This window comes from Coregonus lavaretus, assembly GCF_964263955.1.
Source record: "Coregonus lavaretus genome assembly, chromosome: 15".
Taxonomy (NCBI): domain Eukaryota; kingdom Metazoa; phylum Chordata; class Actinopteri; order Salmoniformes; family Salmonidae; genus Coregonus; species Coregonus lavaretus.
In genome coordinates this window covers 46,006,304-46,032,172 of record NC_140002.1, presented here as the reverse complement: position 1 = coordinate 46,032,172, position 25,869 = coordinate 46,006,304, and the positions used below count along the sequence as shown (strand labels likewise).

General features: G+C 40.6%; 1 protein-coding gene across 1 annotated transcript in view; it reads right to left on the bottom strand.

Annotated features, from left to right (window-relative positions):
* Nucleotides 1-21,668: 21,668 nt before the first annotated feature.
* The window catches only part of LOC311142048 (LHFPL tetraspan subfamily member 6 protein), a 70,558-nt gene continuing 66,357 nt past the window's right edge, over nt 21,669-25,869 (bottom strand). Inside the window, exons 3-4 of the mRNA XM_084177596.1 lie at nt 22,804-22,902; nt 21,669-22,582 (exon numbers count right to left, since the gene is read on the bottom strand). Coding sequence (XP_084033722.1) covers nt 22,464-22,582; nt 22,804-22,902 — 218 coding nt within the window. The 3' untranslated portion in view covers nt 21,669-22,463. The remainder of the gene's footprint in view (nt 22,583-22,803; nt 22,903-25,869) is intronic.

Here is a 25,869-nt window from a genome sequence, read left to right as displayed (position 1 = left end):
TTCATCAGACCAGAGGACATTTCTCCAAAAAGTACGATCTTTGTCCCCATGTGCAGTTGCAAACTGTAGTCTGGCTATTTTATGGTGGTTTTGGAGCAGTGGCTTCTTCCTTGCTGAGCGGCCTTTCAGGTTATGTCGATATAGGACTCGTTTTACTGTGGATATAGATATTTTTGTACCTGTTTCCTCCAGCATCTTCACAAGGTCCTTTGCTGTTGTTCTGGAATTGATTTGCACTTTTCGCACCAAAGTATGTTCATCTCTAGGAGACCGAATGCGTCTCCTTCCAGAGCGGTATGATGGCTGCGTGGTCCCATGGTGTTTATACTTCCGTACTATTGTTTGTACAGATGAACGTGGTACCTTCAGGCATTTGGAAATTGCTCCCAAGGGTGAACCAAACTTGTGGAGGTCTACAATTTCTTTTCTGAGGTCTTGGCTGATTTCTTTTGATTTTCCCATGATTTCAAGCAAAGAGGCACTGAGTTTGAAGGTAGGCCTTGAAATACATCCACAGGTACACCTCCAATTGACTCAAATTATGTCAATTAGCCTATCAGAAGCTTCTAAAGCCATGCCATCATTTGCTGGAATTTTCCAAGCTGTTTAAAGGCACAGTCAACTTAGTGTATGTAAACCTCTGACCCACTGGAATTGTGATACAGTGAATTATAAGTTAAATAATCTGTCTGTAAACAATTGTTGGAAAAATTACTTGTGTAATGCACAAAGTAGATGTCCTAACCGACTTGACAAAACTATAGTTTGTTAACAAGAAAATTGTGTAGTGGTTGAAAAACGAGTTTTAATGACTCCAACCTAAGTAAATGTAAACTTCCGACTTCAACTGTATATGCTACAACTGTATATGCTACTTATATGATGGTCTGACCGCATTCTTTCCCCTATCAACACTTGTTAAACTTTTGGTGCCAACGAGAATGACATAAGAAAGAATTCAAGACGACTAGCTTGACTGAGTCTCCACCATGTATATTTCACTAGGTCAGGATATTTAAGCCTCCATATATCTACTAATTCTAATGTATCCATGACATTCATGATTTCGATTTCCTTAAGAGCATGAGGGTGATAGTTTGTAGTGTGATTTCCTTTACGGTCCATTGAGCTATTTAAAACACTATTATAATCTCCAACCATAATAATAAAGTATTGTATTGCTTGCAGGGTTGATACTTTATTATATATATTGTCAGAGAAGTGTGGATCATCATTATTTGGTCCATAGAGGTTAATGAGCCATATCTGTTTATGGTCCAATAACATATTTAAAAATCATCCATCTACCTTGCGGATCTGTTTGGACAATTTGCACATTTGGATCGAAATTACTGTTAATTAATATCATCACCCCTTTTGAGGTTCTTTGCCTATGGGAGAAGTATATTTGCCCCCCCTAATTTGAGTGTCTTGTATGTATTATTACTTTGTTACCTCTAATCTATGAGACCAGGCGCAGCAGCCATGAAATCGCCCACGCCCTCCCTACTCTGAGACTGTATCAGCCAATGCCTGTATATATGAAGGTATCAGCACGCTAGGCTATTTCGCATCTCCTTGCCGGGTAGCCTATGCTGTATCAGGACAGGACGTCACGGTTTTGACCTAGGGCAAAGGAGCACGAGTTACCCAGTTCCATCAGGTAAATGCGACGGATTTATTTGATTTACTATTTGATAATGTTATATGCTGTCATTCTGCAATTGGGTGTAATGCACCATCGAAAATAGTAGGCTCTAGCAAATCGCCCTTTTCGAGACGCTTCCAAGCTGTCCTCTAGCTAAACTATATTAAGCTATGCTGTAAACGTGCGGTTTCATAGAAGCCGGTTTGGTGCAGTGTAATTTAAGGTTAGACCGCATGGGCGTAGGCTTGTCTCCCTGCAGCCTCTTTGGATTTATGTGGGTCCCGTTTAGGTGAAAATATTATGTGGATTGGGCTGGCTGTTTGGGCTCTTTAGCCTACTCTACAAAATATATGTCCACTGTCCTTATGGCTACAATGCGGAGTTTTTCTCCTCTTTGGATCATCATGGAAGAAGTGTGCTCTTGATAAGGCATGCAATGTTTAGGTATTTTTATGGCACTTCTGGTTCTTAGTAGGGATGTAGTATATAGCACTATTCAGAGTGGTCTTTGTTGAAATTTGTCACGCAGAGCATCTGAACGTTCTTAAGTTTACCGGGCCGAGCACGCACGAGCCAGCAGGCGCCATGGAGTCGCATCTCTCCACCACCGCATATCTCCTCCTAGGTAATGCACTCACTCTGCATGGCAACCAACAGACGGTGAATAGACTACATTAGGCAATCCTTACCTTTGTAATCAATATTATTCAAGAGGAGTCATTATCAATACTTTAAAAATGTTTTATATCTCTGAAGGACATGGGTTTGTTGCGCTTGTAACGCCAAGGTAGTGGGTTCGATCCCCGGGACCACCCATACACAAAAATGTATGCACGCATGACTGTAAGTCGCTTTGGATAAAAGCGTCTGCTAAATGGCATATTATTGTTGTCTACAAAACCTTTTAGGAGGAAACCACTCGTTTTCTTTAATGCATGATGGGGGATCTACAGGTATTGTTCTTAGGATCATTATTCATTGCATTTTGGCATTTACAGTATTTCATATTGGCATGTGCTACTATTAGGCAGATGGAATTGTTGTGTAAAGTGATTCACACCACCATACAGAGAGAGGTTGCCAATTTCCTGCGTTTTAATCTCCCTTTGGCTATGAACTATTTCCTCTGTATTATTGTTTACGTTTCTTATCATTACATCCTGTGACATGATTCTCAAGGATGTCTCTTATTGCCTCTTGTTCTGTGTGTCCTAGCATTGGTCTCTACAACATCTGGGTTCTTCTGGACTCCCCGGGGGCCTCAGATGTACCCCTGCCTCACCTACATGGAGCACAACCTGCGGGTGGACTGTGAGTTCCCTGTGGAAGACAACCCTGCACACCTAGGCCCCTACTGCGAGTACAAGCAGGACAGCCGACTGGTGGGATTTGATTGTTTTTGACAGATTTTCAGTCTTTGCTATTTTCTCTTTCTTTCTTTCTTTACTTATGTATACACTGAGTGTAAAAACATGAGGAACACCTGCTCTTTCCATGACATAGACTGACCAGGTGAATCTAGGTGAAAGCTATGCTCCCTTATACATGTCACTAGTTAAATCCACTTTAAATCAGTGTAGATGAAGGGGAGGAGACAGGTTAAAGAATGATTTTTTAGACAATTGAGACATGGATTGTGTATGTGTGCCATTCAGAGGGTGAATGAGCAAGACAAAATATTGAAGTGCCTTTGAACGGGGTATGTTAGTAGGTGCCAGGCGCACGTACTGGTTTGAGTGTGTCAAGAACTGCAACGCTGCTGGGTTTTTCACGTTCAACAGTTTCATTCCCCATTGATTTTGTTATAATGTTTGAGTCACTCAGATAGCATAAGAACATGGCATTATCCATGGCAAATTTTGTAAAATTGCAGGAAATTAGCTTTGAAACTGTAAAATGTTCTCTCTGCCCCATGGCAAAATTTGTAGAATTACAGGAAATTAGCTTTGAAACTATAAAATGTTCTCTACACCCCATGGCAAAATGTGTAGAATTGCAAGAAATTTGATTTAAAATGCCCACTACCATGCTAACATTGCCACCGCTGCTGAAAAGAATCCTAGTGGAACACTGAAGCAAGTAAATTAAGAAAAAAATCTAATTTACAATAGGTGGGCAGCACCTACCCCAACGCTGTGTCCCTGGTGTCGACAGACAACCGAAGGAGGGCCAACGTGAGCTTGGTCAACCCCACCGTGTGTCGCCTCACCTGGGCTCCGATGGCGGACGAGAAGCCCTACACCTACACCTGCAGGGTGTACCAGGGGTCTACCTGGAAGGAGAACAGCATGGCTGTACACCAGCGTGAGTCATCATGGGTACAGGGATGAGCAGGAGGAGGGACAACTGAGATAGGAGTGGGAAGGGGAGTCAATGTAGTTGATGGTTATCAATGCAAACATATATACAGCATTGGAGTTGTTCAGTGGGTTGCCCTAAGATATGAATATACTCTATCAAATATGTAGTAGGATAGAATGGAATTATGAAATTATTTCCAAGCAAAAACCACAGGATTATCTCTTTGTATACATGAAGACCTATTTGTTCTTGTGTTATTACACATCCATACAGATGAAGAACCATATGTGTGTTTTGAAAGAATTTTGAATAATTATAAAAAGTATGGAAAATAAGTATGAAATCAAAAACTAATAGGTAAGTATAATTGAAAGATAAGTGTGATGACATGATCTTTCAATAATGACACTCTTGATTTGGTAGACCTATACACATAAAAAAAGATACATATTTGACAATATTCACATTTTTCTAAATGCAATTTTCTTTGTTGCATGGGTTCATTTGTTGTGTTTGTGTACAAGTGTTTAAATCTGATGGTCTGTTTTTGTCTGTCTAGGAATTCTTCCAATCTGCTCAGCCCTCAGCGTGATGTTCCATACCGGGCTATTTCTTCTGTCCCTTGTGATGTCACTTCCTGTAACTACAGGGCTCCTCTCTCCCTGACCTCCTTTCAGTGTACAGATAGCTAGATGTAATTACATGTTTTTAGACAGATTTTCATATCATTATTATAGTACACAATAATAACTACAATTTACTAAGATTGTACGGTATGCATGTTCACAAGTGTAATGAGTGTGAAACACAACAGTGGTACATTGGAGGGCTGTGGCTCCATATTCACTGTTTTCTGACCACTTCAATGATCACTTAAAAACTGATCCATCAGACTAGATCTTATTTTGTATTATCTATTCTCTATAATTTAGGCTTTGCTTTTGGAGTATCAGGTAAGAATCCTATGAAAACAACTTATTTATATCAGTCTAACTTTCAGAATTTCCAGACTTTCAGGCTATTATCAGCCCTTTGGCTACAGGGATGCTAGTACGGGAATGGGTGGTCATGTCCTAAAGAGATTCACAAAGGCTGTTTACACAGGCAGACCAATTTTGATATTTTTCCACTAATCTGTTTTTTTAAACAATCAGATTAGCTATTTTGTCAATAATTGGGCAACATTTCAGAATTGGGCTCCCTGTGTAAACACAGCCTTAATATTGCTGATAGATTGTGGCTTCCGTCAATGTAATTGTCTGCATCATTTCCAATCCCCCATATATATATATTTTTGTATATATTTTCCTTTATTTTTCTGAACCTATATACATTTTACGGACACAGTATATTTTACATTAGTTATGTTGTTTTTAGTACCACCCTTCAGCTCCATTCAACCCATCCCATCTATCTCTGAACACCCTCAGGTTTTGATAACGTTTTGCCATAGTTATTTCAGCTGTGATGTTTCACAAAAGTTCTGAACCTTTCTATTATCATAGTTTTAAAGATTGTAAATTAAAGATAAACGTTTTTGCTAAGAGTATTATTATATTATTGATCGATTGACTATGACTTTTCAAATCACCCAGCAGTGTTATTTGCAGAGTTAACTCCAGGTAAATGTTGCAATTCTTCAGCCATTCCTGAACCTGCGACTGAAAACAAGCTACATATGGACAGTACCAAAACAAATGATCTAATGATTCTGACTCTTCACAGCAAAATCTGCAGAGCTGGGATGGTTGTATAATCATTTCAATTTTAAACTAAGTTTTGAATCCAGCGTAATTTTATGTATCAGTTCATAAACCATGGAATCGGTACATCGAAAATCTCTTCCCAAAATATACTGAACAAAAATATAAATGCAACATGCAACAATTTCAAAGATTTTACTGTTACAGTTCATATAAGGAAATCAGTCAATTGAAATACATTCATTATGCCTTCTACTATGGAATTCACATGTTTAGGCAGGTGCACAGCCATGGGAGGACATAGGCCCACCCACTTGGGAGCCAGGCCCACCCACTGGGGAGCCAGGCCCAACAAAAGGGCTTTATTACAGACAGAAATACTCCTCAGTTTCATCAGCTGTCCGGGTGGCTGGTCTCAGATGATTGCACAGGTGAAGAAGCCGGATGTGGAGGTCCCTGCTGGCATGGTTACACGTGGTGTGCGTTTGTGAGACTGGTCTGTTGGACGTACTGCCAAATTCTCTAAAGTGACGTTTTAGGCGGTTTATGTTCAATTAACGTTCAATTCTCTGGCAACAGCTCTGGTGGACATTCCTGCAGTCAGCATGCCAATTGCACGCTCCTTCAAAACTTGAGACATCTGTGGCATTCTGTTGTGTGACAAAACTGCACATTTTAGAGTGGCCTTTTATTGTCCCCAGCACAAGGTGCACCTGTGTAATGATCATGCTGTTTAATCAGCTTCTTGATATGCCACACCTGTCAGGTGGATGGATTATCTTTGCAAAGGAGAAATGCTCACTAATAGAAATGTAAACAAATTTGTGCACAACATTTGAGAGAAATAAGCTTTTTGTGCATATGGAACATTTATGGGATCTTTTATTTCAGCTAATGAAACATGGGACCAACACTTTACATGTTGTGTTTATATATTTGTTCAGTGTATATGGCACAGCTGTACATTTTTTGGGTCTGTAAATGAAACTGGTATACTTTTTTATTTGTCACAATTTTCAATAACCAATTTTGGTCTTTAATGAAGGGGCGACAGACAAGTTCGCAAACGCAGCCTTTGTGAATCTCTTTAGGACATGACCACCCATTCCCATATTAGCAACCCTGTAGCATTGAGGAGATAGTGGGGGGTGAATAGTAAGGCCAAAGCCCCTGTATTTGGCTCACAGTCCCTGATTCAGAGGCACTTAAAGCTGCAAAACTGTATGTAACGTTTTGGGTGACCCAACCACATTCACATAGAAATGTGAGTTATAGATCTGCCATTCTCATTAAAAGCAAGTCTAAGAAACTGTGGATCTGTTCTATGTGCACTATTTCTATGCTTCCCGTGCTTACGTTTCTTTTTGTATCTTTTATTTTCGGTTTTGTACACCAGCTATAAACAGCTGATTATACAATATTTGTTATTATTGAAAACATATTTCACCGCGTTTTAGATGGTACAATGATTCTCAACACTGCTTGTTTTGGCACATAAACTGAAATTAGGTGAACTATTAGAATTTTTGCAACCAGGAAATGGCGGAGCGATTTCTGCCTATTGCACCTTTAGAGATTCCTCTGAATTACCATTAAGATAATGGATTAAATGGAAATGAAAGCTGGAAGTTGACAATCCCAGGCTATTGATTGGCTTAAGATATTTACAAGTCTGGTGGTATGTTGTAACTATTCAATAATTGGTTAATGATCAACTCTCAGGAGCCTATTATTTAATAATAATAATATGCCATTTAGCAGACACTTTTATCCAAAGCGACTTACAGTCATGTGTGCATACATTTTTACGTATGGGTGGTCCCTGGGATCGAACCCACTACCCTGGCGTTACAAGCGCCGTGCTCTACCAATTGAGCTACAGAGGACCAATCTCAAAGTATTAAGAAACCTTTCATAGATGCAAAGAAATCTGATGCTCTCTCTAGTTTGAAAGTTTTGTTTACATTTTGTCATCCCCACATGTTCTTATACGTTTCATACAGTAGAAGTTTGAGCTTAGCTAAATTGTATATCAAAGGAAACATTACACTTAGTGATGTCCCCTGTATTGCATAATTACCGATTGCTGATTAGCCATTGAGAGTTCAAGACATGCCATTACTGTGTTAAATGTTTTGATACTCAGCTTCACATGGCACATTATTAGTTATTGTAATAATGCATTAAATCCATAGGCAACAATTATATTCAACATTTGGTAATGTTATTTTTTAGAAAATGATTAAGTGGAATTGCTTACAGATGTATCTTAATCTCTTGCCAAATTGTACTTTCACTGCACCATAGCATTATTTAGGAAATAATTATATAGGTTATTATAAGTAAAAGTATTTCATATGCTTTGCAGATGTAATAATTATTGTAGCAATTTTTGGGGGGACTCATCATGGAGGTCATTCTAGATCTTTGTCCTCAAAAACCTCCAATCACTGTGAATGAGATCAGAGTCTAGAATGACCACGCTGAAATTGAGGCTGTTTTAAGACAAGCCCAAATTACAGAAAAGCTCTTTAGATAATCAGATCAGATGGTGAATGAATGAGATAGTTAATTTGATTTACTACCATAACTAACTAAATGTTTCTGGACAAAGAATGACTGACTGAAATTAGCACTTGAAATGGACCAGGGTCTCTGAAACACACTACCACCACGTGTCCTGATAGTAGTTAGTAAGTTGATAGTTTGTTGATGTTAGTTTATAGTATGTGCAGAATGAAAGATGGGTTAAATATGTCTAGTTGAAGATGTCATTAGCTGCTTCTAGTCTCTTTATTTTTCATTCTAATGCTCTCAATGCTCCCACGCACAGCTCACACTGGCACTGCACTAGCTATTTGCACATGCTTTAAGTGCCTAGGCTTTTTGAATGCTGCGTTATTATTGTTCATATCAGATGCTGTGTCCTTGCTGACAATTCTGGTTCTCTTATACGGCACACCTTACTTAGCATTATCCTATGTGCTGTGCCTTTTTGTTTTTATCACTGTAATAATAGTCTAGTCTTCCATGCACTGAAATCTCATTGTAGTTTGACTGCTTTGCAAAGTGGAATTTGTGAATGTGATTAGTACACATCCATTTGCCAAACCAGTGCTTTCTCTCCATTCTTTCTTGCCACTGAATGTGTACAAAATGCAATAGCAAGAAATAAAGGTATGACAGTAAAAATTGTATTTTTGTCTTGTTCACATTTCAGCATCTTCACTTTATTTCCATGACGTTCACAGACAATCTACTGTATATATGCTATTGGTAAGTTTGGTGTTGATATACATTCATATCAGATTTTGGAGGAAGTTATTATAGAATCATTAATCTCTCTTTGGAACATCATCATGTTTGTTCTCGTCCCTGGGGCCCATGCCTCAGGGCTCCAGTACTGTGACAGTGCAGTCTGACACTAGAGAAGAGGAGAGCATCTTTGCTGTGGGCCAAAACAATATGTTTCTGTATCAGCTTAGGGAGCTGAGGTTACTGCCTGTGTCTCGGTAGAAGAGTTGGAGCAGACCTTATGCCACTAGATGGCGGTCCAATATCATGAGAATAAACATGGTTGAAAATAGTATTGAGAATAGTGCCATTGTACAGTCGTGGTCAAAAGTTTTGAGAATGACACAAATATTGGTCTTCACAAAGTTTGCTGCTTCAGTGTTTTTAGATATTTTTGTCAGATGTTACTATGGTATACTGAAGTATAATTACAAGCATTCCATAAGTGTCAAAGGCTTTTATTGACAATTACATTAAGTTTATGCAAAGAGTCAATATTTGCAGTGTTGACCCTTCTTTTTCAAGACCTCTGCAATCCGCCCTGGCATGCTGTCAATTAACTTCTGGGCCACATCCTGACTGATGGCAGCCCATTCTTGCATAATCAATGCTGGGAGTTTGTCAGAAGTTGTGGGTTTTTATTTGTCCACCCGCCTCTTGAGGATTGACCACAAGTTCTCAATGGGATTAAGGTCTGGGGAGTTTCCTGGCCATGGACCCAAAATGTCGATGTTTTGTTCCCCGAGCCACTTAGTTATCACTTTTGCCTTATGGCAAGGTGCTCCATCATGCTGGAAAAGGCATTGTTCGTCACAAAACTGTTCTTGGATGGTTGGGAGAAGTTGCTCTCGGAGGATGTGTTGGTACCATTCTTTATTCATGGCTGTGTTCTTAGGCAAAATTGTGAGTGAGCCCACTCCCTTGGCTGAGAAGCAACCCCACACAGGAATGGTCTCAGGATGCTTTACTGTTGGCATGACACAGGACTGATGGTAGCGCTCACCTTGTCTTCTCCGGACAAGCTTTTTTCCGGATGCCCCAAACAATCGGAAAGGGGATTCATCAGAGAAAATGACTTTACCCCAGTCCTCAGCAGTCCAATCCCTGTACCTTTTGCAGAATATCAGTCTGTCCCTGATGTTTTTCCTGAAGAGAAGTGGCTTCCTCGCTGCCCTTCTTGACACCAGGCCAACCTCCAAAAGTCTTCGCCTCACTGTGCGTGCAGATGCACTCACACCTGCCTGCTGCCATTCCTGAGCAAGCTCTGCACTGGTGGTGCCCCGATCCCGCAGCTGAATCAACTTTAGGAGACGGTCCTGGCGCTTGCTGGACTTTCTTGGGCGCCCTGAAGCCTTCTTCACAACAATTGAACCTCTCTCCTTGAAGTTCTTGATGAGCCTATAAATGGTTGATTTAGGTGCAATCTTACTAGCAGCAATATCCTTGCCTGTGAAGCCCTTTTTGTGCAAATCAATGATGACGGCACCTGTTTCCTTGCAGGTAACCATGTTTAACAGAGGAAGAACAATGATTTCAAGCACCACCCTCCTTTTAAAGCTTCCAGTCTGTTATTCTAACTCAATCAGCATGACAGAGTGATCTCCAGCCTTGTCCTCGTCAACACTGTCACCTGTGTTAACGAGAGAATCACTGACATGATGTCAGCTGGTCCTTTTGTGGCAGGGCTGAAATGCAGTGGAAATGTTGTTTTGGGATTAAGTTCATTTTCATGGCAAAGAGGGACTTTACAATTAATTGCAATTCATCTGATCACTCTTCATAACATTCTGGAGTATATGCAAATTGCCATCATAAAAACTGAGGCAGCAGACTTTGTGAAAATTAATATTTGTGTCATTCTCAAAACTTTTGGCCACGACTGTAGACCCTATGTGCATTCGGAAAGTATGCAGACCCCTTCCCTTTTTCGAAATTCTGTTACATTACAGACTTATTCTAAAATGGATTAAATACATTTTTGTCATCATCAATCTACACACATAATGACAAAGCGAAAACTGGTTTTTAGATTTTTTTGCAAATGAATAATAAATAAATAACTGAAATACCTTATTTACATAAGTATTCAGACCCTTTGCTATGAGACTCGAAATTGAGCTCAGGTGCATCCTGTTTCCATTGATCATCCTTGAGATGTTTCTACAACTTGATTGGAGTCCACCTAAATTCAATTAATTGGACATGATTTGGAAAGGCACGCACCTGTCTATATAAGGTCCCATAGTTGACAGTACATGCCAGAGCAAAAACCAAGTCATGAGGTCGAAGGAATTGTCCGTAGAGATCTGAGACAGGATTGTGTCAAGGCACAGATCTGGGGAAAGGTACCAAAAATATTTCTGCAGCATTGAAGGTCCCCAAGAACACAGTGGCCTCCATCATTCTTAAGTGGAAGAAGTTTGGAACCACCAAGACTCTTCCTAGAGCTGGCTGTTGGAAAATTGCTGTTGTTCTGGGATTGAGTTTAACTTTTCGCACCAAAGTACATTAATCTCTAGGAGACAGAACGCGTCTCCTTCCTGAGTGGTATGAAGGCTGCGATGTCCCATGGTGTTTATACTTGCATACTATTGTGTGTACAGATTAACGTGGTACCTTCAGGCGTTTGGAAATTGTTCCCAAGGATGAACCAGACTTGTGGAGGTCTACAATTATTTTTCTGAGGTCTTGGCTGATTTCTTTGATTTTCCCATGATATCAAGCAAAGAGTTTGAAGGTAGGCCTTGAAATACATCCACAGGTACACCTCCAATTGACTCAAATGATGTCAATTAGCCTATCAGAAGCTTCTAAAGCCATGACATCATTTTCTGGAATTTTCCAAGCTGTTTAAAGGCACAGTCAACCTAGTGTATGTAAACATCTTGTTTTTTTTTACACATATTTAAACCCTTTTTTGGGTAGGCACAAAACTATCTTCGTACTTCAATAAAAAAATGTAAACCTGTTACCTTCAGACGAGTCCCCTGACAGTTGTAGAGCAAAACGGAGAACACCATTGTGTTTGTGAGAATCTCCCCTTTCCACAGTGGGGTCACATTAGTTTGTAGCCCAAACGGTTTGGACGCTACAAACAGAAGTTGGCACATCAACGATACTGACTTCAGACGAGTCTCCTGACACTTGTTGGGGTCGTAGAGCAAAATGCACCATTGTGTTCGTGAGAGTCTCCCCTTTCCATAGAGTGGTCATAATAGTTTGTAGGTCAAACCATTCTGATGCTACAGACGTTTTGGTGAGAAACCCAATTTTTCGGGATGTCTCATGGTCTGACAAAACCGCTCTAGCTCTGCCACCTTTCACCACAGATGTGGAAGTGCGACATAGGCGGATGTGATGGATTGAGACACATCCATTGCAAAAAACTGATATCTCTAGCTTAAACTGAGATTTTGATGGGGATTTTTTTTATTATGTGTGAATCGACTCAAGGGGGTTTTAATGGCTTGGTTAGTAATTCTTCAATCGGGCTGACTATGGGACAGGTAATTTGTTTATTTGGATCTCTATTAGATTTTGCAGAATACAAAACATGACAAGTAACAAAACACTGATATACAAATGTAAAATACAACGATATACAAAAAATACAACAACAAAAAAGAACACAAACAATACAACAACAAAAATGATGTGTGTGTTAGAGTGTGTCTGTGTGCGTGTGTTTGTGTGTGTCCCCTCGCCGTTCATTGAGATGTTGTTTAATCCGTTTTTTAAAGGTAATTTTGCTGTTCGCTTGAATAATTGGAGATGGAAGGGAGTTCCATGCAATCATGGCTCTGTATAATACTGTGTATTGCCGTGAATTCGTTTTGGACTTGGGGACTGTGAAGAGACCCCTGGTGGCATATCTTGTGGGGTATGTATGGGTGTCTGAGCAGAAAGTTTTTTGATTATGCAGACAATCTGGAATGTTCATATATATTTCTCATGAAAACTAGAAGAGAGGCAGACATACCCCTCCCCATCTTAACAACAACTTTGTCATTATGACTTGACCATGATAATTGACCATCCAATGTTATACTGTACCTAGGAGTTTAGCTTCCTCAACTTGCTCAATGGTCACACCTTTTATGCACAACTGCAGTTGAGGTTTAGAGAATGTTTTCAACCAAATACAATGCTTTTAGTTTTAGATGTATATAAGACCAGTTTATTATTAATCACACATTCTGATACTAACTGAAACGTCGTATTTAGAATGTCTGTAAGCTCACTGGTTTTGGGTGCTGACGTAGTGTGGGGAATCATCCGCATACATAGTCATTCAAGCTTTGTGGTAATGGCGCCGGAGGGGATGGGTGCCGTTTTACTGTGCTATTTTGTTAGTTTTTTCGCAATTTTTGTAACTCATTTTGTACATAATGTTGCTGCTACCGTCTCTTATGACCGAAAAGAGCTTCTGGACATCAGAACAGCGATTACTCACCTCGAACTGGACGAAGATTCTTTAACGAGTCTGACGCGAAGGATATACTGCTCTGTCAAGACAAGGCCCAAATCCGTGAAGAAAAGACAGAGGAAAAGGGGGAGGAGGGCGGGGTGCCTTGTAAGAATTAGCCGACGAGTAGGTAAACCACCACTTCCCTCCGTATTATTGGCCAACATGCAATCATTGGAAAACAAACTGGACGATCTACGACTAAGACATTCCTACCAATGGGACATAAAAACGGTAATATCTTGTGTTTCAACGAGACGTGGCTGAACGACGGATAATATAGAGCTGGCTGGCTTCTCCGTGTATCGGCAGGACAGAGCAGCTACGTCTGGTAAGACGAGGGGCGGGGGTGTGTGTCTATTTTTCAATAACTGCTGGTGCGCAATGTCTAATATTAAAGAAGTTCTCTTCTATATTATTCGTAGCTATCTATTTACCACCACAAACCGATGCTGGCACTAAGAGCGCACTGAACGAGCTGTATAAGGCCATAAGCAAACAAGAAAATGCTCATCCAGAAGCGGCGCTCCTATTGGCCGGGGACTTTAATACAGGCAAATTTAAATCAGTTTTAACTCATTTCTACCAGCATGTCACATGTGCAACCAGAGGAAAAAAAACTCTAGACCACCTTTACTCCACACACAGAAACGTATACAAAGCTCTCCCTCACCCTCCATTTGGCAAATCTGACCATAATTATATCCTCCTGATTCCTGCTTACAATAAAAAACTAAAGCAGGAAGTACCAGTGACTCACTCAATACGGAAGTGGTCAGATGCTACAGGACTAATTTGCTAGCACAGACTGGAATATGTTCCGGGATTCATCCAATGGCATTGTGGAGTAAACCACCTCAGTCACCGGCTTCATCAATAAGTGCATCAACGCCGAAGTCCCCACAGTGACCGTACGTACTTTTCCCAACCAGAAGTCATGGATTACAGGCAACATCCGCACCTAGCTAAAGGCTAGACCTGCCGCTTTCAAGGAGCGGGACACTAATCCGGATGCTTATAAGAAATCCCGCTATGCCCTCAGACGAACCATCAAACAGGCAAAGCGTCAATACAGGACTAAGATTGAATCCTAATACACTGGCTCTGATACTCGTCGGATGTGGCAAGGCTTGAAAAATATCACAGACTACAAAGGGAAAACCAGCCGCGAGCTGCCCAGTGACGCGAGCCTACCAGACAAGCTAAATGCCTTTTATGCTCACTTCGAGGCAAGCAACACTGAAGCATGCATGAGAGCACCAGCTGTTCCGGACCTTTAAACAGGTCAACATTCACAATGCCGCGGGGCCAGATGGATTACCAGGACGTGTACTCAAAGCATGCGCTGACCTACTGGCAAGTGTCTTCACTGACATTTTCAACCTCTCCCTTACCGAGTCTGTAATACCTACCTGTTTCAAACAGACCACCATAGTCCATGTGCCCAAGAAAGCGAAGGTAACCTGCCTAAATGATTACCGCGCTGAGCCCTCATGTCGGTAGCCATGAAGTGCTTTGAAAGGCTGGTTATGGCTCACATCAACACCATCATGCTGGAAAACCTAGACCCACTCCAATTCGCATACCACCCCAACAGATCCACAGATGACACAATCTCAATTGCGCTCCACACTGCGCTTTCCCACCTGGACAAAAGGAACACCTATGTGAGAATGCTGTTCATTGACTACAGCTCAGCGTTCAACACCATAGTGGGAAGGGCAGGCAACAACACATCTGCCATGCTGATCCTCAACATGGGGGCCCCTCAGGGGTGCGTGCTTAGTCCCCTCCTGTACTCCCTGTTCACCCACAACTGCGTGGGCAAGTTCGACTCCAACACCATCATTAAGTTTGCTGACGACACAACGGTGGTAGGCCTGATCACTGACAACGATGAGACAGCCTATAGGGAGGAGGTCAGAGACCTGGCAGTGTGGTGCCAGGACAACAACCTCTCCCTCAATGTGAGCAAGAAAAAGGAGCTGATCGTGGACTACAGGAAAAGGAGGGCCAAACAGGCATCGATGGGGCTGAAGTGGAGCGGGTCGAGAGTTTCAAGTTCCTTGGTGTCCACAACACCAACTAACTATCATGGTCCAAACACACCAAGACAGTTTTGAAGAGGGCACGACAACACCTTCTCCCCCTCAGGAGACTGAAAAGATTTGGCATGGGTCCCCAGATCCTCAAAAGGTTATACAGTTGCACCATCGAGAGCATCCTGACCGGTTGCATCACCGCCTGGTATGGCAACTGCTCGGCATCTGACAGTCTTGAAGGAGTTCCCACATATGCTGAGCACTTGTTGGCTGCTTTTCCTTCACTCTGCCATCCGACTCATCCCAAACCATCTCAATTGGGTTGCGGTCGGGGGATTGTGGAGGCCAGGTCATCTGATGCAGCACTCCATCACTCTCCTTCTTGGTAAAATAGGCCTTACACAGCCTGGAGGTGTGTTTTGTGTCATTGTCCTGTTGAAAAACAAATGATAGTCCCACTAAGCCCAAACCAGATGGGATGGCATATCACTGCAGAATGCAGTGATACGCCATGAATTATAAATAACAGTGTCACAGACAGTGTCACAAGCAAAGCACCCCCACACCATAACACCTCCTCCTCCATGCTTTACGGTGGGAACTACACATGCGGAGATCATCCGTTCACCCACACCATGTCTCACAAAGAGACGGAGGTTGGAACCAAAAATCTCCAATTTGGACTCCAGACCAAAGGACACATTTCCACCGGTCTAATGTCCATTGCTCGTGTTTCTTGGCCCAAGCAGGTCTCTTCTTCTTATAGGTGTCCTTTAGTAGTGTTTTCTTTGCAGCAATTCGACCATGAAGGCCTGACTCACACAGTCCCCTCTGAACAGTTGATGTTGAGATGTGTCTGTAACTTGAACTCTGTGAAGCATTTATTTGGGCTGAAATCTGAGGCTGGTCACTCTAATGAACTTATCCTCTGCAGCAGAGGTAACTCTGGGTCTTCCTTTCCTGTGGCGGTCCTCATGAGAGCCAGTTTCATCATAGCGCTTTATGGTTTTTGCGACTGCTCTTGACGAAACTTTCAAAGTTCTTGACATTTTCCGAATTGACTGACCTTCATGTCTTAAAGTAATGATGGACTGTCGTTTCTGTTTGCTTATTTGAGCTGTTCTTGCCATAATATGGACTTGGTCTTTTACCAAATAGGGCAATCTTCTGTATACCACCCCTACTTTGTCACAACACAACTGATTGGCTCAAATGCATTAAGAAATAAATAAATTCCAAAGATGAACTTTTAAGAAGGCACACCTGTTAATTAAAATGCATTCCAGGTGACTATCTCATGAAGCTGGTTGAGAGAATGCCAAGAGTGTGCAAAGCTGTCATCAGGGCAAAGGGTGGCTATTTGAAGAATCTCAAATATAAAATATATTTTGATTTGTTTAACACTTTTTTGGTTACTACATGATTCCATGTGTTATTTCATCGTTTTTATGTATTCATTATTATTCTACAATGTAGAAAACAGTAAAAATGAAGAAAAACCCTTGAATGAGTAGGTGTGTTCAAACTTTTGACTGGTATTGTATGTTTCATAGAACAACTGATGTTCCCATCTAGAGCCCACACACTACTATATAGAGACCGTCTCAGTTAACACATTAGTTTCGGTAAAGTTGACAGTCTTGTGTATGAGAACAGATACCACCTGCTTTTACCTGTACCTGGGCTAGAGAAAGCCTTTCCCACACAGGAACATTTTAGTTTTTCCGATTCCCTTTTATTCAAATGTGTCTCCTGGACAAAAGCTATATCCGCTTTAGATTAATTGAGATATGCTAACGTTTTCTATTTCTTGATTATATGGTTAACCCTTTTTAAGATTCCAGCTGGCTATTTTTTTATTCAGCTGTCTGTCAATAGCTAGGTTTCTATCCAAATGGCAACAAATTTTCCTGCAAATATTTAAACATCTGCATAAAAACAACATGCACATTTTCCCAACAGAGATGTATTTCCATCAAATTGACTTGTTGCAGATAAGAAGCTGTGCGTGATGACGTAGTGCAGATAAAAATGTATGTTGCGGTTAAATTCCCATTTACCGAATACAGAATACAAGTTAAATGTGTTTCCATCGCATTTTCAACTCTACTGATGGTTTTCTCACTACAAATGTTGCGTTATATAGCGAGTGTGCCAACAGCCCGCAGGGCGCAGATACAGTAATGTGTCTGCATGCTGTTGGCTGCAGCGCACGTATAGCCTACATGATGAGTTTATTATGGACAAAAGAGCAAGATTTTTTTATTTGTCAAACGGCATTTGTCACCAGAATAAGAATAAGACCCTCGATATTGACTGGAAAGGAGCATCAAGCTCATCACCTTGCAGTTTCACCACCATGTAAACCTAATAAATCACCACCTAAGCCTAATAAACATGCTTTCCCGATGAGTCGTAGTGGAGGACCACACAACATGTCATCGCGTGACTCCAAGTTTACTTCCATATTATGGTTATTATATCAATATTTGCGCATAAAAGCATTTCCACCGACATTTTGCACATCATTAATTTTACAGACACAAAAGATCCCAGCTTGTTTAAAGTATTTTGTTTTGTCGACGTTTGTACAGTTTACCTAAAAATGCTATGTTTCCATCAACCCTGTCATGACATTTTTTATCCGACATGCCCTTTACTCGCATAAAAAGGTTGGATGGAAACCTGATTATTGAGTTATAAAGAGGTCATTTTAATCATTTGTTCTATCTGTACAGGATACGAGTACTTCAGAAAATATAAGAAAATACTTATAATAACGTACACATATCCAGCAGTAAAACTAAGTAAAGTCCCAGCCAAACCTAAGGAGCTGGGGAGAAACAACACAAACCAAGCCATCCAGTGCATTCAGAAAGTATTCAGACCCCTTGACTTTTTCCACATTTTGTTATGTTACAGCCTTATTCTAAAATGGATTAAATACATTGTTTTCCTCGTCAATCTACACACAATTCCCCATAATGACAAAGCGAAAACAGGTTTGTAATTTTATTCTCTGAAATGTATTACACATAAAAAACAGAAATACCATATTTACATTAATATTCACACCCTTTGCTATGAGACTAGAAATTGAGCTCAAATGCATCCTGTTTCCATTGATTATACTTGAGATGTTTCTACAACTTGATTGGAGTCCAAATGTGATCAATTCAATTGATTGGACATGATTTGGAAAGGCACACACCTGTCTATATAAGGTCCCAAAGTTGACAGTGCATGTCAGAGCAAAAACCAAGCCATGAGGTCGAAGGAATTGCCCATAGAGCTCCGAGACAGGATTTTGTCGAGGCACAGATCTGGAGAAAGGTACCAAAAAATGTCTTCAACATTGAAGGTCCCCAAGAACATAGTGGCCTCCATCATTCTTAAATGGAAGAAGCTGGCCGCCCGGCCAAACTTAGCAATTGGGGGAGAAGGGCCTTGGTCAGGAAGGTGACCAAGAACCCGATGGTCACTCTGACAGAGCTCCAGAGTTCTTCTGTGGAGATGGGAGAACCTTCCAGAAGGACAACCATCTCTGCAGCACTCCACCAATCCGGCCTTTATGGTACAGTGGCCAGACGGAAGCCACTCCTCAGTAAAAGGCACATGAAAGCCCGCTTGGAGTTTGCCAAAAGGCACCTAAAGACTCTCAGACCATGAGAAACAAGATTCTCTGGTCTGATGAAACCAAGATTGAACACTTTGTCCTGAATGCCAAGCGTCACGTCTGGAGGACACCTGGCACCATGAAGCATTTCAAATGTAATTTTTTTTTAATGTACATATGTAAAAAAAAATGTTGCTTTGTCATTATGGGGTATTGTGTGTAGATTGATGAGAGGATTTTTTTTTACGTAACAAAATGTGAAAAAAGGAAAGGGGTCTGAATACTTTCTGAATGCACTGTAAATGGAATTGATACATTTAAGAGAGTCACCTGAATTTGACTCTCCGACAACCCAACACTATGCAACTGTAATATTCATTTGAGTTATAGTAGGCTTTTTTAAGGCTTTCTGTCACCTATAAGTAGCCCTGTATTTTGGTTGATCATGTCACATGACCTGTATTTTAAACTTTATTTAAAGCTTTTTCATCAAATTTGCCCCTTTTCTTTATATGACAGATGGCCCTGCACCATCCTCAGACAATTGCTTTCATTTTTGGTCTAATTCTCATTTCTGGAAAAGGCTTAAAATAAACGCTGAAATCCATGTCATGTAATGATCAACCAAAACACAGGGCCCTACTAGAAGGCTATAAATAGCATTGTATAGCTGCTTTGTCACAGCCTACTGGTGAACAATGGCATTTGCATTGATTTATATGTCACTATACACTTAGTCTTCAGATATGTATAAACAACTCAGAGGAAATGAAAGGGGAAAAGTATGCCTAGACTGTCTTTCACTCCACCCCCCACCCCCCAAAAACTAAAAAACATATACATTCCGATCTCGGCATCAACAAAACTCTCTCTATCCTCTATCTTGTTAAGTGTGTTCAAGTGTGTTGGCCGCTCCTACTAATTGGTCTTAATGAGTGCTTATTTCCTTTGAAATGGGTTCTGTTTGAATAGACTAAAATGATCAACTTTGTATGAGTTATAAAACATAGCACATTAGCTCCATCCTGGTGACGCAGTGGACTAATTCCAAACGATAGAGAACAGAAGATAATAGGTTCAAATCTCACTGATGCTGTACCACAATATTATTACTTTTGTTTTGTTGCATGATTAATGCCTAAGGAAATTAATTTCCATGTGTCCTACCTGTGCTTGGTGTTCAAAACAGTTAAACTAAGCTAGCAATGTTGTTGAAACATGTTATTTATCTACCTTCAAATAATCTGTTATCTCCTTCTTCACCTAACGCAGCATGTTGACCATGGTGTTCCAGCATGGTCGGAATCTCCTGTAGGAACTGTATCCTGTCCTTGTTTTCTGCCATCTAAGGACCGCCCAAGATTTTAATATCCAAATTATTCATATGGTCCTGTAATTTTTGCATTTGCGTCTGGATTTCTTCTATCTGTTCTTTCGTTGTGATGGCGACATTTTCCAATGTTGCTATACGGTCCTTTGCTTTACGAACGCGGTTGCTCAGCGTATACATTTTCCCCTCTATTTTCTCCATTGTGGTCTTAATTTTTGACAATTCGTGTTCAATATTTTGCAGGGACACACAAATTGCTCCAATTTCTGAGGCAAGAATGCTCAGTGTGGGCTTGCCAGTGGCAGTATCTGGCTTGGCTGGCCTATCTGGCCTGTGAGGAGCGTCCATTTTCTTGCTAAACTTGGGTGGTTGTGTCAGCAGTGAATCCTTTGCGCGCTTTGATTTACGGCTATCCCGGATATAAATGTGTTATTTTTTGTAACAAAGCTGCCTTTCACTTGTATGAGTATAATTATGCGCCAAAAATGGCTAAATATCGTTGTCAAAATCAATTTACTGTCGAGTTCGTCAAAGGTCCTCAACTACACAGCCATCCTTGTCGAGAGCACATGTGCCCTCCCTTTCTTTATCAACCCCTACTCTCTCTTTCTAAAAGTGAGCTCTGAAAGTAATCACTGTCCATCAAAAGGCTGAGGGAAAGTCAAATAACACAGTACCAATTAACCAAATTACCATTTGAAGTGAAAAATAAGACATTGAGAGACTGAACTGACCATGTGTTGTATTGATTTTCTATTGCTTTTAGCTGCAGGCTGTGTCCTTCAATGAAACCGTGTGTTTACTAAAGGTCTGGCAGTGGACCAATGACATCACACTCTCTAGACAGTTTGGTGATATAGAACAATTTTAAAGCCATCTGTGAAAATCCCTTAACCCCCAATTTACTGTTGACTTTTTCACTAAATAGCCAGGCGTATTGCAAAGAGCATGAGCAGCGGTTTGTGGGACTAGTGAAGTGGTGTGTGTTAACCCTTACTAATGATTTACCTCCAGAAGCATTTGTTGAATGGTTAATTCCCCTCCTGCCCTGCTGTTCATAGTAAAGCCTGATTTTAAACTCCAACAGAGCTCATAACAGCCACTGAATCAATAAAGATAAACACGACAGATGATTCTAACCAAGATTAACTAAGCATCTGAATCACCATAATCACCAAAATTGCTGTTTCAGTTTTAAGAAAGAGTAATAGGCTCATGCCAAGTGCTTCAATTCAGATAAAGTGGCACTACAGTGGAACTACAACTTCTCCACTGCTGAACGTTTTATTAATTAATTATGACTTTAAAGTAACAATATTTATTTACAATGTATTTACAAAACCAGGTCAAATAAGACAGTGTTTCACACAAAAGGTGCGAATATGTTATTATAATACAATAAACATAATACACAAAAACATACATCATTCATATTTGACAGATGTACATGGTTAGGGACTTCAATAATCCCTGTTTATAGATATACTGTAAATAGACATAACAGTTCAAAATTATAGCAAGTTACCAGTAAAGGTTTATATATTTAAGGCAACACTAAGCCAACTTGGGGGTACATAACATATTAATTAAATACAGGATATCAAATACTCACAATAACAAAGTAACATCAAAAGTAGAGTCATTTCTCTTTACCACAGGTTGTGCCATTACTTCAGTTACCATGAAGAGTTATAGTACAGGGTCTGGAACATGACAGACTAGAGGGGGAATAGAGGAGCAACCAACACATGGAAAATAGAGAAGAGAGATGGAAACACATGTTTTTGCTCTTGTTGTCAATGACGACCAAGTATGTAGACTCCACTCTTTGAAGTGCACTGCAGAACGATGGAGTGTCTCATTACGTGTGTTGTGTATTGCTTTCTACTGCAGCATTAAATACAGCACAAGGTGGTCCCCTCGTTTACTTTTCGTTATGACAGAGTGCATAGCTAGCCTACAGACTCTGTCCCCCTGATATTCTCCCTTGCTCTGAGTCTCAAATGTTTGGTGATGACAAGTGTTGTTTCAGGTGGTCATCATGGCCATCCTGCCTTGATGCCATCAGTACGGGTACTGCTTCTGTCTCTTCCCAGCGAAGCAGGCCATCCAGGTACATAACATCATGGCTGCTGCTGCCCCTGCTCCCGTGCAGTAGAACGCCCAGCCAATCTCACAAGAACCTGGATACACACACACACACACACACACACACACACACACACACACACACACACACACACACACACACACACACACACACACACACACAGACACATAGATACACAGACACACACAGTGAATTAGAATCAGAGCTAACATAGCATAATATGAGTTGTGACCAAATTGAATGTCTTGTTGATTATCATGTGGATGCGACTGTGTGTAGATGTTTGACCCGTACCAAGCTCAAACTGGTTGGATCTGTTGCTGCACGTCTGTCGGACTTCCTCACTGTCCCAACCTAGAGGGTAGAGTGCACACCCCGACCCAATCAGCAATGCTGTACAGAGAGAGAGAGAGTCTCATTAGAAATGATTTACAGCATGCGTGTGCTAAGCTATGTCATAACAAACCCATCATACAGTGAATAGTGGAGCTTGCATTATTCAAAACCACATTCAATGTACTTAAGCTAAAAAGATAACACATTCTACTATGTCACATGATTTCCTGAAATGGTACTTTCATCAAGAGCTTACGTACACTTCCCTACGTATTTATTTGGGCAGTGAAGGCAAAACTTTTAATTTGGCTCTATCCTCCAGCATTTTGGATTTGAGATCAAATATTTTATATGAGGACCCAGTACAGAATGTCACCTTTTATTTGAGGGTATTTTCATACATATCTGTTTTACCATTTACAAATGAATGCACTTTATTTATCTAGTCCCCCCATTTGAAGGTCTCATAAGGATTTGGACTACACTTATTAGTGTATTACATTTAGTCAAAAGTGTAGCATTTGGTCCCATATTCCAAGCACGCAATGACTACATCAAGCTTGTGACTACAAACTTGTTGGATGCATTTGCAGTTTGTTTTGGTTGTGTTTCGGATTATGTTGTGCCCAATAGAAATGAATGGTAAATAATGTAGTGTCATTTTGGAATCACTTTTACTATAGACGTGACGATATGTTTTGATTGGCAATGCATCTTAATTAAAGTGAGTTTTTCACTTCCTCTTTTTTCCGTCAATACTCCATATTCCTGAACAAACTTTGGCACCTCAGCTGAGAACTCCATTCCCTAAATGGTCAGCCGATTGTGCCACGTCCGTTTGCTAGTTTTCTTTCAAGAAGGGGGGTTGAAATATTATCATTATCCAATAAGCGAGATCTCAGGAGACATTTAAGAAATTATGTAAAAAATCACAGAGAAAGATTAAATATCAGAAGTGCCTTCCGTTTGAATATCCAAGAAAGTTTATGTAATTAAAACAAATATTTTCTCTGCTATCTTTTCCATTTAAAAAATATAATTACATGGGGAAACGCAAATGCTAAAAGCTAATAATTAATTTTTGTTGGAGGAGAAACAGAAAAGATAGACATAAATAGGTTTATAGATCAGCCAACGTGAGAATGTAGAATGTCTTGATTGGAAATCTATTTGATCTATGTTGAGGGCTGTGACGTCGTTCTCCTGTCTACACTAAATGGCACTCAATATATTTTGTTCAATTCTTAGCAATATTCACAATTGAATTCAAATCAGAATGCTTTAATTGAATATGTTTCTGTTAGCTTATGTTGTAGCTAGGTAGCTAGCTAGCTAGCTAAATGCTGTTGGCTAGCAGGCTCCAGAGTTGAATGTCCCTTCCCAGCGACCAACAACTAGCTAGTCACATTATAGCCATAGCTACCTCTCTAACCGGTGATGGCCACAGAGGAGGAATGCCTCTGCTGTCAGGAGTGTGTACAGGGGCAGGGACTGCTAGCAGAGATTGAGGAGGGTGCATGCCTCCTCGCCCACCCCAGCATTGGACCCCACACTGACAGAGGTATACTTTCCACCTTCCACATGCTGAAGAGGAACTGTAGTAAGCAGCCCAGACCAGAGGGAGCGGGAGGACAGATGTCCATCAGGTTTGTTATTTAATTAAATTCATTACTTTGTTCACAAGCTCCTTTGTTAGATAGTTAGTTGAAATGTTACTGATGGTCTGTAGCAGAGGTGGGACCAAGTCACTATTATTCGAGTAACAAGCAAGTCTCAAGTCACAAGCTCCGAGTCTCAAGTTGAGTCCCAAGTAGAACGGGTTGAGTCAAGTCCAAGTTGTGCATTCTAAGAGCAAGTCAAGACACACGTTTTTCAAGTCAAGTCTCAAGTCAAGTAAAAAGAAAAATCTATACACGCTAATCAAATTTTTATTGCCACATGCTTCGTAAACAACAGGTGTGGACTAACAATGACATTCTTACTTACGGGCCCTTCCCATCAATGCAGAACACAATACTTACAAAAATATACATATAGAAAGAAAATGTAACACAAGGAAAAAATACACAATGAGCAACTTGACTATATACATGGGGTACCAGTAGATATGTACATATAGTAGTGCAATAACTTGTTCAACCACAAAAAATATGTCTATTTATTGAGGCTACCAGACAGCCCTTTCCATTATTTTGGCTTCAACACATTTCGATTATGTAATTGTAAAATAGGGACCTTGTAGGAGTCGTAATGGCATGAAATCAGCAGACCAAGTCGAATCTGTCTAACAGGAACTCAAACAGGTACATACAGTGCATTCAGACCCCTTGACTTTTTCCACATTTTGTTACATTACAGCCTTATTCTAAAATGTATTAAATGGTTTATTTCCCTCATCAATCTACACACGATACCCCATACTGACAAAGCAAAATCATTTTTATTATTATTTTTTTTGCAAATTTATTAACAATTAAAACTAATATTACATTTACTTAAGTATTCAGACCTTTTACTCAATACTTTGTGGAAGCACCTTTGGCAGAGATTACAGCCACGAGTCTTCTTGGGTATGACTCTACAAGCTTGGCACAACTGTATTTGGGGAGTTTCTCCCATTCTTCTCTGCAGATCCTCTTAAGCTCTGTCAGGTTGGTTGCGGAGCGTCGTTGCACAGCTATTTTCAAGTCTCTCCAGAGATGTTCGATCGGGTTCAAGTCCGGCCTCTGGCTGAGCCAGTCAAGGACATTCAGAGACTTATCCCGAAGCCACTCCAGCGTTGTCTTGGCTGTGTGCTTAGGGTCGTTGTCCTGTTGGAAGGTGAACCTTCGCCTCAGTCTGAGGTCCTGAGCGCTCTGGAGCAGGTTTTCATCAAGGATCTCTCTGTACTTTGCTCCGTTCATCTTTCCGTCGATCCTGACTAGTCTCCCAGTCCCTGCCGCTGAAAAATATCCCCACAGCATGATGCTGCCACCACCATGCCTCACCGTAGGGATGGTGCCAGGTTTCCTCCAGACGTGACGC